General features: G+C 40.1%; 1 protein-coding gene across 19 annotated transcripts in view; it reads right to left on the bottom strand.

Moving 5' to 3' along the window:
• Positions 1-15,806, bottom strand: part of CADPS (calcium dependent secretion activator) — a 471,511-nt gene that overhangs the window by 120,843 nt on the left and 334,862 nt on the right. For 11 of the 19 annotated variants that reach the window (XM_059879758.1, XM_059879763.1, XM_059879759.1 and 8 more), the window contains exon 14: positions 14,199-14,357. In XM_059879758.1, the coding sequence (XP_059735741.1) occupies positions 14,199-14,357 (159 nt within the window). 19 annotated transcript variants of the gene reach the window in all.

Genomic DNA, 15,806 nt, shown 5'->3' with positions numbered 1-15,806 from the left:
TAATTTAACCACTTATATAGTAACTAAAGAACAAATTACAAGACAGTGTAGAAATTATAAGACCTTTATGAAAGAAACTGAAGAAAACAGATGGAAATCTCTTGTGTATTTGGACTGGGAGATTTAATATTGTTAACATATCTATACTATTTAAGTCATCTATATATTTTATGCAATCCCTATTAAAATTCCAATGGAAAAATTTTTCACAGAAATCCTAAAATCTGTAAGAAACCACAGAAGCCCCAAATAACCAAAGCAATTCTGAGAAGGCAGAACAAAGTCAGAGGCATCACGATTCCTGAATTCAAATTATAAAACTGCAGTAATCAAAACAGTATGGCACTGGCATAAAAACACATACATACAGACCAATGGATCAGAGTTGAGAGCTGAGAAATAGACCCTCGCACATATGGCCAAATAATACTTGACAAGGGAGCCAAGTGTATTCAATGTGGAAAGGACAATTTCTTCAATAAATGGTGTTGAGAAACTGGATATTCACATACAAAAGAACGAAGCTGGGCCCTTATCTTAGAACACTCACAACAAAGAACTTGAAATGGACTAAAGACCCGAAACTGTAAAAATCCTAGAAGGGAATATAGAGGAAAAGTTCCTTGATATTGGTCTTGGCAATGATTTTTTGGAATATGACACCAAAAGCATAAAGAACAAAAGCAAAACAGACAAGACAAAACAGTGACACTTTAGCAAACTAAAAAGCTGCTCCATAGCAAAATGTATAGACAATCTATACAGTGAAAGAAAATATTTGCAAACCATCTATGTGATAAGGGGTTACTATTCAAAATACAGAAGGGATGCATAAAAAAATAGCAAAGACCCCAAATAATTTGATTAAAAATAGGCAGAGGACAAAGGCATTTTTCCAAAGAAGACATATAAATAGCCAGCAGGTACATGAAAAGATGCTCAACATCATTAATCAACAAAGAAATACCAATCAAAACTATAACGAACTATCACCCCACACCTGTCAGAATAGCTGTTCTCAAAACAAAAAGACAACAAATAAATGCTGGTGAGTCTGTGGAGAAAAACGAACCCCTGTGCACTGCTGGTAGGAATGTAAACTGACACAGCCACTATGAAAAACAGTATGGAGGCTTTTCAAAAATTGAAAATAAAACTGCCATGTGATCTAGTAATCCCACTTCTGGGTATATATCTGAAAAAAGGAAATCACAATCTTCAAGATACAACTGCACCTTGTATTAACTGCAGCATTATATATAATAGCCAAGATAAGGGGACAACCTAAGTTGGGTATTGACAATATTATCGACACAGATGAATGGATAAAGGAAATGTGACATATACAAAGTAGAATATCATTCAGCCACAAAATAGAAGGAAATACTGCTTTTGTGACCACATGGATGGACCTTGAGGGCATTATGCTAAGTGAAGTAAATGAGACAGAGTAAGATATACAGTGATATGTGTATGATAAACACGTATCACTTATATGTAGTATTAAAAGAAGCTGAACTCGTAGAAAGAGAGAGTAGAATAGTGGTTGCCAGGTTGGGGGAGTGAGTGAAATGGGGAAACGTTGGTCAAAGGGTAAAGCTATAAGAAGAGTAAGTTTTGGGGATCTAATATATCCTATGGTGATGAATTGAACTGAACTGATTATAATGAACAGTACTGTATTACTTACTTGAAACTGTTAAAGTAGATTTTAAATGTTTCCAACACACACACAGAGACCCACAGACACACACAGTAAGTATACGAGGGGATGTAGGTGTTGATGAACCTTATTTCAGTAATCATTTTAAAATGTATGCATGTATCAAATCATCACATTTGCACATCTTAAACTTACATCGTATGTCAATATCTCAATAAAAGCAGAAAAAAGAACAAACCACATAGGCTATTTTTTGATCTAAGTGAACTGCTGCTCATTTAATAAAAAAGAATGCCTCAGCATAAATAAGTGAATTTCAGTGTAGTCCCAGTATTCTCATGTTTCTGAATCACCAATAGGTTCACACACATTTTCCTTATTTCCTCTGGCCCATTCAAGTTGAGAATACAAAGGAAGGCTGCATATTTATAGCCCAAACTTATCTGTGCCAAATTAGACGTAGGATAATCTGACCCATTCAAAGTCTTCAGCTACCCAGATCTTGTAGTGACTTGTTTTGACTACTGGCTGAGCCAGTTTGCAGATTGGTGCGTCACCATGAAACTTCTATTGGAACATTCTTCAGTTTGCAAATGCAAGTCATCTTGAGACCAAACAAATGGTCTTATTTATAGGCCTTCTCAAGGATCCAGCAGAAGTTGGGAAAATCCTGTATACTAGACCAGTCTGACTGCACAAAAGACTTGGCAAATGATAGCAGTGTACCTCCTGTTAGGGGTTTATTGGTCAGCTTCCCTTCTTTTTAAGTACTAAAAATGCCCTATTTGAAAAAAGAAAAAACTTCCTCTCCCCCATTTTGTGGAAAATACCCGTAACAGTAAAATCCTATACTGTGCATTTATTCACACCCTCCTGAACTTAAGTAAATGCAGAACGGTAAATACGAGGTAGGCAGCCTGAATCTATACATGTGCCTTCACTTTTAAATTTTCAGAAAAATCTCAAATGTTAATTTATGAAATTTATTAAAAAAATTTTTTAAACATGAAATGCCCACAAATCTGTAGTTAAACCTCAGGATGAATTCATTGGCCCCACAAAATACATGTGACACTTTCTGTAGTAACATCTCATGGGTCTGTTATAATCTAAAACTTCCTTTGCCTATGGCTTTTGGATTTTGTTTACACAAAATTCGGCTTACTAATGCACTGAATACACATTTATACAGTCGTTTTGTGTGCATACCTACAATCAATTTGGGAAAAGTTGAGCCATTTTAAGCATTTTGTTTCTTAGTGGGGAATTAAGCCAGAGAAAAATGCTATTAAATATAAGGCACAATTCAGAGAGGAGTTTATAGATCACCTAGAAAAGCCTGAAAACCATTTCACAAAGGCAGCCAGAGATGTCTATGGCCATTACTAGGAAATAAACCTCTGTGTGAAGAATATCATTCCTTCCTTACCCAACACGCCTTCTAAGGCAATCAGGCAATTAGGAAGCAGCTCTCAGATTTGGGTTTGAGATGATACAAACTGAACATTTAGTATGTGCCTGGCTTTCTTGTAATTCTCACTATAAATGGCATTATAAACATAACATTTATGATGTTTTTCCCCTTTTGTTTTAATGATTCACATTTATAATTATTAAATGTATCAGATGGCAGCTTCCATGTCTCCTTGGACTACTTTGTGAGCACTGTTAATCTCCCTATTCAAAAAGGGTAAACAATGAAAAATTATTGCTATCTTTTCTTAAATTTGCTTCTTAATCACCTATGCCAGTGTGAACACTTGCATTTTAAAATAAATGAAACAAACTAATCTGAGTCTGTAAGACACACAGTGCAGAGTTCACCAACAAAAACTGGCGATAAAACATACCCCGATTTAGACATCCAATGCACATGTATTTATAATTGCCAGAACTGCCCTGAAATGATGCTGGTAATGAGGGGTGTTATTTTACAAATCAAGGGAGAGAAATGCAGGAATAATAGAATTTGTCTAAGATCACAGATTGTCACTCTTATCAGTTAAAAAGCAAAAATAACCTTGGCTGCATTGATTTCTCATAGTTTTTGAAAATTCTGTCAAACATCAATTTCTTTTCCACTGACCCCTATAATTCATCAATGTTAACTGTACAGGTTTACATGGATCTACTAACTGAAAAATCCTGTTCAATATTCTGGGGAACATGGTTCTCCCAGAAGCAATAAAATACTTTCCCTAGAACAGGGGCCACACAAGCCTGTCTTATAATCACACAGAAAGCCTGTGAGACCTCAGACTGAGGGGCGACCTCAGACTGTGGGTGTGTGGGGTACAATCTGGCCGGAGACCTGAGAACTGGCCTTTCTAACAAGTTCCCTGGTCCTGCTGGTTTGGAGAACCTTACTTTAAGAACCTCTGCCTTAGAGAGCACGAAAATATTTGGTAGGTGGCCGAATACATGAAAGGGTATTTTGGTTCAGGGTTCCTAGTTTCTCTTGGATTAGAGTGGATCTGGAACCAGAGATTTTCTCTAAGAAGTACACAGTCCACTTAACGAAGCTAGCAGCCCCTTCCAAAAATGGCATTTGCACTGTTTCCAAGGTGCCATTCCAAGCAGTTCTGGTTGCAAAATAAACAGAAGAACTGTACTGGTATCGCTCAGAAGCCATGCTTTGTTTCTGTGTTCTGGAAACATTTGGGGGTGATTCTATAATTGTCATAAAACTGGCTCTGCATCCTGTTCTGCTCTCAATACTTCTAACACTTAAGGAATCAAAAAGAATGAGAGAAGAGGAGGACTGATGCTGGATCTTTACACTCCTACCTAGCAAATCCCAGGCTGAGATGTTTCTTCACTCAGGACACATGTCTAGGAGCCTGAATCCTCTGTTCTCTTGGATCCTATTACATTTTCTGCGGCTGTTTCTGTACTTCTTAGGGTCCACTGCCGTTTCCTAAGGGCACCTAGATCTCCTTCGGAGGAATGCCCTTGGCTGCACTGTGCATAAACTGAGGTGCCTACTCTCCTGCTGTCAATGCTGAAGCCTTCATACAGGCCAGTTCCTCCCTTGGGTGGTCACTGGACATCTTAGTTGGACGATGAACTACACTCAGCCAACTGGACACTCTTTCCTGGAACTTTTACATCAAAGAAACAATGCAAAGATAAAAGAAACAGATGGGGTTTGCTCATGCTAGCAGCTGTGCCCTGCCCAGCCTGTCTCTCCATGTTCGTAGTTCTTAATCTGTGATTGCACCTTAGAACCAGGAGAGAGCTTTGAGAGGTCCCACCCTCAATCTCTGACTCAGAGTGTGGGCATCGAGGCCTACACATCATCAGTTTCATTCCCTAAGTTATTCTAACGTGCAGCTAGGATGGCACCATGGCTTTGATCCTGTTTCCTACTTTTCAGTCACTGCCTTGATTCCAGTTTCCCCCTCCCTTTCTTTGAGGTTCCTGGCATCATCCCAATAAACTTTCTTTTGCTTAGATAATCCAGAGTTAGTTTCTGTTCCTTACATGGAACTGACGTACATGCATAAAGCACACATTCCCTCCTTTCCCATGAGCTCAATTTTAGTAGAAATGTTGGCGCCTTTGAACCTAGCTTTACAGACACACACAACAAGGAAACGTGATCCCTTGTCACTGGTTCCACCTAACTGCACACTGGCTAACCACTCACTTCTTGTATATCATGATCCCGCAAACTTGAGACAATATGCAGGTCAACTGCAGTCATTTTTGGAGCCCCGTTGAAGACTGGAAGCTCTCCCACCTGCAGGCCATCGCTGGAGCCAGAAGTGGGTCTCTCAGGCCACGACAGACTATATTGCATCTGACACAGCAGGCATCTCCGGAATCCACCTTTCACGTTTTCGGCAAACCGTTTTCTCACTGTCCTTCACAAAGTTGACATTTTCGGCAGCACGATAGGAAAGATGTCATGTCGGCTGCTCTTCAAGCTCTTGTCACAGTGGTTAGCACCAGTTCTGTCATCTTCATTCTCCTCACAGCCTCCCATCTTAAGCCATGTCACAAATCATAATACATCTAGAGTTGTGTTTTTCTGTTTCTTTCTTTTTTTTTTAATCAGATTACGATGACCCTAACCCAGCTGCCCACACTTCAGAACTAGTACTGCAAATTCCTCTTCCTTTACCCAAATGTTTCTGAGCTAGAGCTTGTTACTTAATGTCTACTGTAGGATTAATCCAATATGATTAAGCATGAGGCTTTTAATGTGAAAACACTTCATCTTGATATTTGAAATTAAGTGTGAACAACTGAGACAAAGAATTCAAACTACCTTGTGTTTTGTGAAAGTGAACTGACCTCTTTGGGATTGTTAAATTGTTGTTAGACACCCAGGTGGGCACATGGAGTCCTAGCATTTAATTATTCTGCCAACAGGGTTCTCTGTATTGAAAGCTGGGCCACAAAACCTTCATTTGGAAGGTAAGATATGTCAAGAAGGTCAGGTTACTAAATTAATTTGAAACATATTGGGTTAATTGATGGATGTGTTCTGATACTGCATCTATCTGGTAATCAAGTGCAGAATCCAGTGTGAAACGAAATGTGTGAATTCAACAAAAGGGGAAAGCGTGTCTGGTCCACCTCTCTGCATTCAGCCAGCTTTAAGCTCCAATCACTATCAACAAGGGGTAAAACTCCAGCTGAAGTGGGAATATACTTTCTCTCCAAATGCAAATGTCCACATATGCCGGTGCAGGCACCGTAAACACGATACATTCTCTCTCTCCAAATGGATGCATGCCGGCAGACCGCAGTATGGATCCATGAAAATGTCCCTAAACAAGCAAGATAACCGAATCCTGCTTGCTACAAAATTGTTCCAGCCCAGAAACATGAAAGCTGAAAGGGTCAGAGTGGAACAGAATATTTTAGTAGCCGTTCCTTGCAATGGTCCCTCAATAGAACATTCAGACTAAACACACACTCTTAACCTCTCTCTCTCTCTTTAAAAATTGACTTCTAGCAATTATTAACCCTTACAACTTTCAAAATGACACTTTTGAATTTAATCCTATTGTGGAATATTTTCCTTTGTCTCTTTCAAGTGGTTGATAACTCCACGTTTAAGAACACCAAAGCAGCACATCTCAAAAGGAGGCATCCCCACTTGCTCATCTGGATGGTTTGTATAATCTCTAGGTTAATTATAAATTGTAATTAGGACTCTCACATCCTGTAGTCACTGCTTCATTATCAAAGCCCAGCCTTACCCTTTCCTTCTCCTTTCCCTCCAGCCCATGCCCTTTTCTAATTATGCCCGGATGCCCTGGGGCTCAGACACGCTGCTAAAACAAATATATCAAAGTGTTTGTATCACAAAGAGTAAGCTAGGAAGCAACAGCAACCAGTTTCTACAACATTACTAATGCATGGTGAAGATTCTTGAGACTGGCTTTAGACAATTTGAGAAAGAGGTTAGACCAGGGCAAAAATACACAAGGCAGGTTTTCTGTGACTTGTTTACTGCTTTTCTAAACATGGAGCTAAAACCCAACAATATCAGGTGTCTTTACTCTCTCGTAAGGATGGGAGTGACAGAAGTCTCTCCCTACTGAACAATCTCAGAATGTGTAAGTTATTGGCACAAGGACATTAATCAAAGTGGCTTAGGCTCTGCCCAGGTGCTGAGTGAAGCAAGAGCCCCAGAGATGATTAGAAAAATGATATAAAATGTATGAGAGTGCGTTTTTCTTTCTCCAGAGAAGGACCAATTTCTAAAATTTTTACTACATAGATTTTTCTTTTTGAGGACTAAGCGAAGAGATGAGTTCCTTTATTTCTAGACAAGCAAAGATACACCTAGGGTTTAAATTCTACCTTGAATACCCTATGACCCTATGTAGAGATTTCTGAGTGGTTCAGAGCAGTAACATCAGTGGTCAGAGTTTTTGGGTATCACACCTACCCTAAAAAGGGTATGATATCTGAAAATATATTTTGCACCAATGAGCACGGCATGAGGGCACACTAGTGGAATTTTAGAAGGAAAATGCACAATAATTGGATTTTTTGTTAGGCACCAATGGGATAGATATCCAGCACATTTTATGTAAGATTTTATGTTTGAATTGGAAAATCTGCTATTCTCATGGGGCAAATTTCCTTCAGGAACAGAGTCACATGGGTTAAAGGATAGCATACAAGCTCTAGAGAGAATTTCTTTTTGGGATGCAGACTTTTACATGAAATATCTTTGGACTCTTTCCCTACTCTCCTTCCTCCGATTAGGTGAGGCTGGTTCATTAGGACTTAGAGAGTGTGACGCAGCCACGTATAAGGCCACCACCACCCACTCGGAGCTGAGAGGCCAAGCAGCCAGGCACTCCTGTCCACAGTGAGGAAAGGCCTGTGTCAGCATGTAACATGGGACCAGGACTGCTAATGTCACTGCCACCCCCACCCACGCCTGCCTGCTACCAAACTGCTGCATCCACAGGCCGGTAAAACGGAACTGCCCTGCTATCGTCTTTTCTCTCTTTTTTGGGGAGGGAGGGTTAGAAAGCACCAGACATAATGTCCGGATGGCTGTATGTGCGTGTAACACAGAGAGAAAGGGAGGAAGGAAAGGAGGGAAGGAGATACTGGAGAAAAAAGGAAAAAATAAATACAGATGCAAAATGACTCATTTACTTCCAGGTAGGCATACCCCCCACAATAAATAAAGGCAACCATGATATGACATGGATTGGGAGTGAGGGACTCAGACTGGAGGCAAGGACATGACCGTAGAGCAAGTGCTGTGGTCCAGCGGAGAGAAGACAGAGGCCTGAACCCTGGCGGTGGTACTGAAGGTAAGGAGAAGTAGGCAGACTTGAGAGAGATGTAAAAGCATTGGCAGGGCACGTAGCTAAATCCCTGGGATGCGCTGAGGAAGGACACATCAAGGACGGCTCCCAAGGTTTTGTCTTGGGCAAATGGGTGGGTGGAATCTCTCACTGACTTAGAAACAGGAGTAACAGGAGAAAAGGGAGTTCCATCTGAGTGCTCAGTTACTAAGCCACAGGGATCACATGGTTTCTGCACACAAGCAGCACCTTGGCTTCAAATGCATTTCCCAAAAGAATCCTTGGACACATTTTCAGAGATTTTTAGGACTCATGCCCTCTTACATCTGCTTACAGACGCATTAATCTATGCAGCCTACTTTGGATTGGGGCGGTTGGCATTATGGATTTGTTAATTGCTGATACAATGTACTTTCTCCGCAGGCCATATGTGAAGAGCAGCACTGGCATTCAAGAAATGTTAAATAATAATGTAAATGAGAAAAATTTCCAATCCCAATAATAAAGGGATCCAAGGAACATTGACGCAACTTGCAATCATCGGAGCTGTTTGATTGCCTTGTCACTGTGGGACAGTGACCAAAGTGATGTTAATCTAAATGTCATCTAGAAAGAAGACTAAAAATATTATGGTGAAAATTAAGTACTGCAACCTTAGGAGCTGATTTAAAAATTAGAAGATATAGCAATTTACATCTGTGGATTTGATGATCGCCAAGAGCAACCAGCTGAACATACTCACATTTTCCTTTTCTTTCCCCTCTCTCTTTGAAAAATGGGTTGTTTTAAAGAGCTAGTTCAAACTAATGTTCCTTCAATCAATGGTTCTTAAATGCTGCTACATATAAGGGTTTAAAACCAAGATGCTTAGGTCATATCCTAGACTAAATCAGAACCTCTGCTGGTGGGGCTAAGGCATCAACATTTTTTTAGGCTCTTAAAGTGATTCCAATATGCAGCTAAGTTTGACCACCAAGGTCTTGAATAAGTAGGATCTGAAGACTAAATGCCTTAGAAATACCTGGGGAGGAAATGATTAAAAAGGGTAGATGCCTGGCACCATTGAAGACTTACTGAACCAAATTATTTGAAGATGGGACCTCATTCTTTTCATTTTTACAAACTCCCCATGTGATTTCTGTGACAACCCCTGCACAAGCTGAACATCGGTGTCAAGCCTTTAGACACAGAATATGTCTGTATAAAAGAAACCAAAATCCAAATAAAAAGGAGAAATTTCATCCCAACACCTGGAAGTTTGATGTTTTGGGTTTTGTTTGCAGGGGGCTGCCCTGTGCACTGTAGGATCTTCAGAAACATCCCAGGCCTCTACCCACTAGATGACAACAGCATCACAAAGTAACAATCAAAATGTTTCCAGACATCGCCAAGTGTCCCTTGGGGAAGAGATCACCCCAAGTCAAGAATCTAAGAGATTCCAGACATGTCGATGATTCCATTATCTTCCACTCCTTGGAATTATGAACAGTGAAATTGACCAGGTATGTCTACCCTGGATTAGGTGTTCTGGATTCAAGTAGGCAATTAGGCTTCCCAGGTGGCACAGTGGTAACGAATCTCCCTGCCAATGCAGATGTGGGTTTGATCCCTGGGTCGGAAAGATCCCCTGGAGAAGGAAATGTCAACCCAGTCCAGGAGTCTTGCCTAGGAAATCCCATAGACAGAGGAGTCTTGCGTGGGGTTGCAAAAGTGAGAGACATAACTTAGAGACTAACAACAATAACAGGCATAGTCTCTCACAAAGATGCAGCACAGGCTTCCAGAGAAGATGGGATAAACTCAGTCACCAGCACCTGAGTGATCACTGATGATGTCTAGCGCAGCAGGGCTGGGCCCTGCCTCCATGTTTAGGGCTGCTGAGTTATTAAAAGGTAAAAAAAAATTAATAAATGGACAAGAAGCTACGTTTTACCTAATCTAAAGTTGGTTGTGAGATGACAACAGGAATGGGATCTATTGTTGAGTTAAATTCAGTTAAAAGGCAATTTGTTTCCATGGGTTATGAGTTCCTTCTTACTGTGAGTCAAAGAAGAGATAACCTGTCCACATGCAAGCAGTGTTCATCCTGGTGAGAGAGGTAGGAAAATATTTTCCAGTGTTAATTGGTGCTCAAAGGAACGTCTCCTCTAGGTGGCCCTAAGCTCCAGATACCCTCTTTTTCTACAAGGTCAAAATCACCAGGTGGGCCAAGACTGACTGTGGACATCTTCAGGACAAAAATGGAAAATTTTAATTAATTTTTAAATTAATTTCTTTAATTAATTCAGATGGCTGCTACGGTAGGTCACCTGGAAATGTTGAAACTCATATTCAATGGGCTGAATTTGCATCTCAAACCATACAGAGTGCTAATGCTGGGCAGGTAATAAGGCAGAGAAGTTACAAATCCAAGCTCCAAAGATAGAACAACCATGTTTGCTATGTGAACCATGTTCACTGAAGACAGTGATTGAATTTATCTGAGCCTCAAACTCTTCATCTGTTAGGTGACAGAAATAATAATACAGATCTCACAGTGATGCATTAAGGATAAAATGAGATAATATATGTAAATAGCACTTCACACAGTACTTTGCATATAGCAAACACATTAAATGGTGACAAGTAGCCTTATTTTAATTACACTTTATTTATGAATTCTAACAATGGTCTCAAGAGGCAGGTCAGGTGGTCTGGTATTCCCATTTCTTTCAGAATATTCCACAGTTTATTGTGATCCACACAGTCAAAGGCTTTGGCATAGTCAATAAAGCAGAAATTGATGTTTTTCTGGAACTCTCTTACTTTTTCCATGATGCAGCAGATGTTGGCAATTCGATCTCTGGTTCCTCTGCCTTTTCTAAAACCAGTTTGAACATCAGGAAGTTCACGGTTCACGTATTGCTGAAGCCTGGCTTGGAGAATTTTGAGCATTACTTTACTAGTGTGTGAGATGAGTGCAATTGTGCAGTAGTTTGAGCATTCTTTGGCATTGCCTTTCTTTGGGATTGGAATGAAAACTGACCTTTTCCAGTCCTGTGGCCACTGCTGAGTTTTCCAAATTTGCTGGCATATTGAGTGCAGCATTTTCACAGCATCATCTTTCAAGATTTGAAATATCTCAATTGGAATTCCATCACCTCCACTAGCTTTGTTCGTAGTGATGCTTTCTAAGGCCCACTTGACTTCACATTCCAGGATGTCTGGCTTTAGGTGAGTGATCACACCATCATGATTATCTTGGTCGTGAAGATCTTTTTTGTACAGTTCTTCTGTGTATTCTTGCCACCTCTTCTTAATATCTTCTGCTTCTGTTAGGTCCATACCATTTCTGTCCTTTATCGAGCCCATCTTTGCATGAAATGTTCCCTTGGTATCTCTAACTTTCTTGAAGAGATCTCTAGCTCCAAAATCACTGCAGATGGTGATTGCAGCCATGAAATTAAAAGACGCTTACTCCATGGAAGGAAAGTTATGACCAACCTAGATAGCATATTAAAAAGCAGAGATATTACTTTGCCAACAAAGGCTATGGTTTTTCCAGTGGTCATGTATGGATGTAAGAGTTGGACTGTGAAGGAAGCTGAGTGCCGAAGAATTGATGCTTTTGAACTGTGGTGTTGTAGAAGACTCTTGAGAGTCCCTTGGACTGCAAGGAGATCCAATGAGTCCATCCTAAAGGAGATCAGTCCTGGGTGTTTATTGGAAGGACTGATGCTTAAGCTGAAACTCCAATACTTTGGCCACCTCATACGAAGAGTTGACTCATTGGAAAAGACCCTGATGCTGGGAGAGATTGGGGGGGCAGGAGGAGAAGGGGACGACAGAGGATGAGATGGCTGGATGGCATCACCGACTTGATGGACATGAGTTTGGGTAAACTCCGGGAGTTGATGATGGACAAGGAGGCCTGGCGTGCTGCAATTCAAGGGGTTGCAAAGAGTCGGACACGACTGAGCAACTGAACTGAACTGAACAGTGGTCTATTTAACTTATTATAGCCCATGTAAGATAATTTTAGAGATTGATGGAGTATACAGATGTTATGATTCTATGTGCTCATTTTGCAGATGAGAAAACTGAGGCACCAAAATGAGATATGATCATCTTAGATTTATGCAGAACAGGCTTTAATACTCAGATCTTTAGAATCTACATACAGTGCTGATGTGGTACAAAGAAGAACTTAAACTCAGAATATCTGGGTTTGCCACCTCAATTTTCAGACATTCAGTTTCATCATCTGCAAAATGGGTATAAAAGCACCTGACCTGAAAATGTTATAGCAAGTGACATGTACGGAGTCAGGAATATATTAAAAGCATTTTGTAGACCGCAGAATATCACACTTAAGTACAGATATTTAAGATTATGATTTTTTTGTTCCTTAAAAAAATAGCAAATATAGACCCTTATTTGTATAAGCCTCAAAGTACCACTCACAATCTTTCCTGGTAGTTTTTCATGGCACAGGAAACAGGTCAGGCTCCATGAAGTGCAGCCATTTGCTCTCTGCTCCGCTTCAGTGCTGATCATGCCAAAACCAGCACCTTGGACAGCAGCCAGAGAAGCCTCCTTTTCAGGCACCTTTAATACTCTGCATTTTCTTACCGACTGCAAGCTACTTGTGCCCTGCACTCTGACCCACACAGGGAAACACAAAAACTCCACTGCACTTCTCTCTGTGTACACTGCAAGTTCAGAAGATGGGTGTTCCCATGAAATCAGGGCTTTCTTTGACCTTCACTATTAGACAGGCATATGATGATCTATTGCCTGCTTCATTTTCTAGGAAGTGAAACTGGCCTTTTCATTTGGTCTGCCTACAGTGAACTGTGTGAATTTTAGGACTTAGAAATTTTCAACTGAGCAAATTCATAGTGAAACATAGAGCACAGCTCCCTGAGAATTTTGTGTCCTTTGGCAATGTCAGGGTCAGAACATCCATTTCAAAACCTCACCATGAAACTTTAAAATGTCAGTGTTAATTTGAGGCGAGATAGGGAAGGTGAAGAAGGACATAGTGATAATGCTGGATATAACTGTACATCTACTTCATTTACTTTAAAAGGGAATAAAAGCCACCGATTCGCCATTTTACCAATTCACAAAGAGAACATCTAAAAGACACAGGAAATAAGAGAGGATAAACAAAATCTTAGAACTTAAAAGCATTTTCAAGGTGACTTCATCATATAAATGGTTCTATGAGGAGTCATTAATTTGGTGACAGACATTACTTTGTGACTTTATTATAAACAATTATTTGAAAATGGATTACTTTAATGGTATAAATGTAGAACTGAGAGGGTCTGCTGAAAATGATGGACCTACTATAAAGGTATAAACTCATTTTAAGCCAACCCATTTTATTTGCTCCTTAACCATAATTTCAAAATTATAAATCATGGGTTGCTTATTATGAGTGACTTGTTAAGGTACCTGGCCCCTAACTAGATGCCACCAAAAAAAGCAATCTGACTCATGCTTCTGTTTACATATTGCACGATTAGTTTTTTCCAATATGAACATGCCTTAAGAGTCACTAAATACCCGATTCAAATTCAGTCCTAATACATGATATTTTTGCCCATTGCTAGGGTTTTTTTTTAAGTGCACCTTCAAACAGAGACTTCAGGAATACATAAAGCTTGCTGTTTGCTAAGGCTGAGATTCAGCACAGATGGGGGAGAGGGAAAGGTCACAGACATCCCAAAACACAAGCCAATACACACAAAACATCTTACCTTTTAGGCTCTGGATTTGCCTGGGTTTTGGGATTTTTTCTTTTTTTGGATTCCTTTTTGGTATCTTTTTTAGCCTCTGGTTCAGATGGGGAGGGAGTTTTGCTCCCTTCAGGGTCTGTGTTTGGTGGCAGCCCACCAAGGTATGCATGCATTTGTTGACTTTGGAGAGGGGGTGGTCGCATGGAGCATGCACAAAGTATGGCCAGCCATGGGAGAATCAAGAGCACACATACATGCACAAACAAAAGAAAGAAAAAGAAGGATGCATCAAACAGCAACAGCAAATGCATTCGAACTAAAATAATAAGCAAAAAAAAAAAAAAAAAGATGCAAACTTGCATAAGGAAAATCAGAACTGAAAAGAAAATAAGAAATCCAAAACTGTTTCCATGACAAGATGTATAAACCTAACTGTGAATCAAGTGGCAGTCTTACAATATGAAATCCAGACAATGTGTATCATAATTCATGATGATGTTTACCAGGGAGTTTACAAAAACACTTCATTATTTTATAACACTTCCTTATTCAGTAACATATGTAGAATACAGTGTGACAACCCAGAGAATATAATGCAACTTCTCTCTCTCTCTTTAAAGAATTCAGTCCAAGAGGCTGTAACAGATAGTCATCAAAGTGTACATATTTATAAAAAGCAGAATTATGCAGAGATAGTCCCCAGGTATCAGAGTTTTCATGAATATCTTTTATGCAAATGAAAGGTCATGTGCTGGGCTAGCAAACCTGGTAACAATGGGAGGTGATGAAAATCTTGTTGCCTGTTAAATATTCAAACCTACAGTGCTATTGTTACCCAGCTCTAAATGTTGAAGTTGCATCTCATAAAATCTACCACCACTAGAGAGAGGAAAAGCACCAAACCAACCCCACAGATATTCCAGAGTTCTATAGCTTGCAAAGATGACTGACATGGTCTGATTTAAAAGAAAAAGTTGTCAATTCTGGACTCTCCCATGTAAGAATTTCCCCAGAGCAGTGAGTTTTTTACTGCAGGCTGGGTTTCTGAAGCCACCTAGTTTTCCCTGGGTGTGCCTTCCCTGGCTGTTGGTCAGGGTTCACGGGGTAATGGAGGCTTCTCTTTATAGTAATGTGAGGCTACACATACTGGGATAGTAAATCACTGGCTATGGCAGTGCAGAAATTTATTCCGGGTCTTCAGAGCCAAATGGTACCATTCTTAAGTTATTTGCTGCTTTTTGCATTATTTAAAACACGGATCTTTTCCTCCAGGAGCTGGGCAATGTCTAAAGAAAGAAAGTACTTAGTATGAAGTTAGAAGAACTGATGTTTGGTCTTGTCTGTAAAACCTATAAACCGAAGGGGTTGACTACACCATGATCTCAGATCTCCCAGCTCTCTGGTTAAACTCAGTGTCGTGATTATCTACGTCTCCCAGCATCACTTTGCTTGCTTCAGCCCTTAAGTTTCCTCTGCTGAGCATTTGTACATGCTCCTCCTTTTGCCCAGAACCACTCAGCTCCTACTTCAGTACTCGGCCCAAGCATCAGCTCCTCAGGGAGACTCTCCCAGCATCCTGCCACCCCATCTGAATCATGGTCTTTCATTAAATGCTACCATGGGATTTCA

The sequence above is a fragment of the Bos taurus genome, chromosome 22, assembly GCF_002263795.3.
Source record: "Bos taurus isolate L1 Dominette 01449 registration number 42190680 breed Hereford chromosome 22, ARS-UCD2.0, whole genome shotgun sequence".
Lineage (NCBI taxonomy): Eukaryota > Metazoa > Chordata > Mammalia > Artiodactyla > Bovidae > Bos > Bos taurus.
This window is presented reverse-complemented; position numbering and strand designations above follow the sequence as displayed.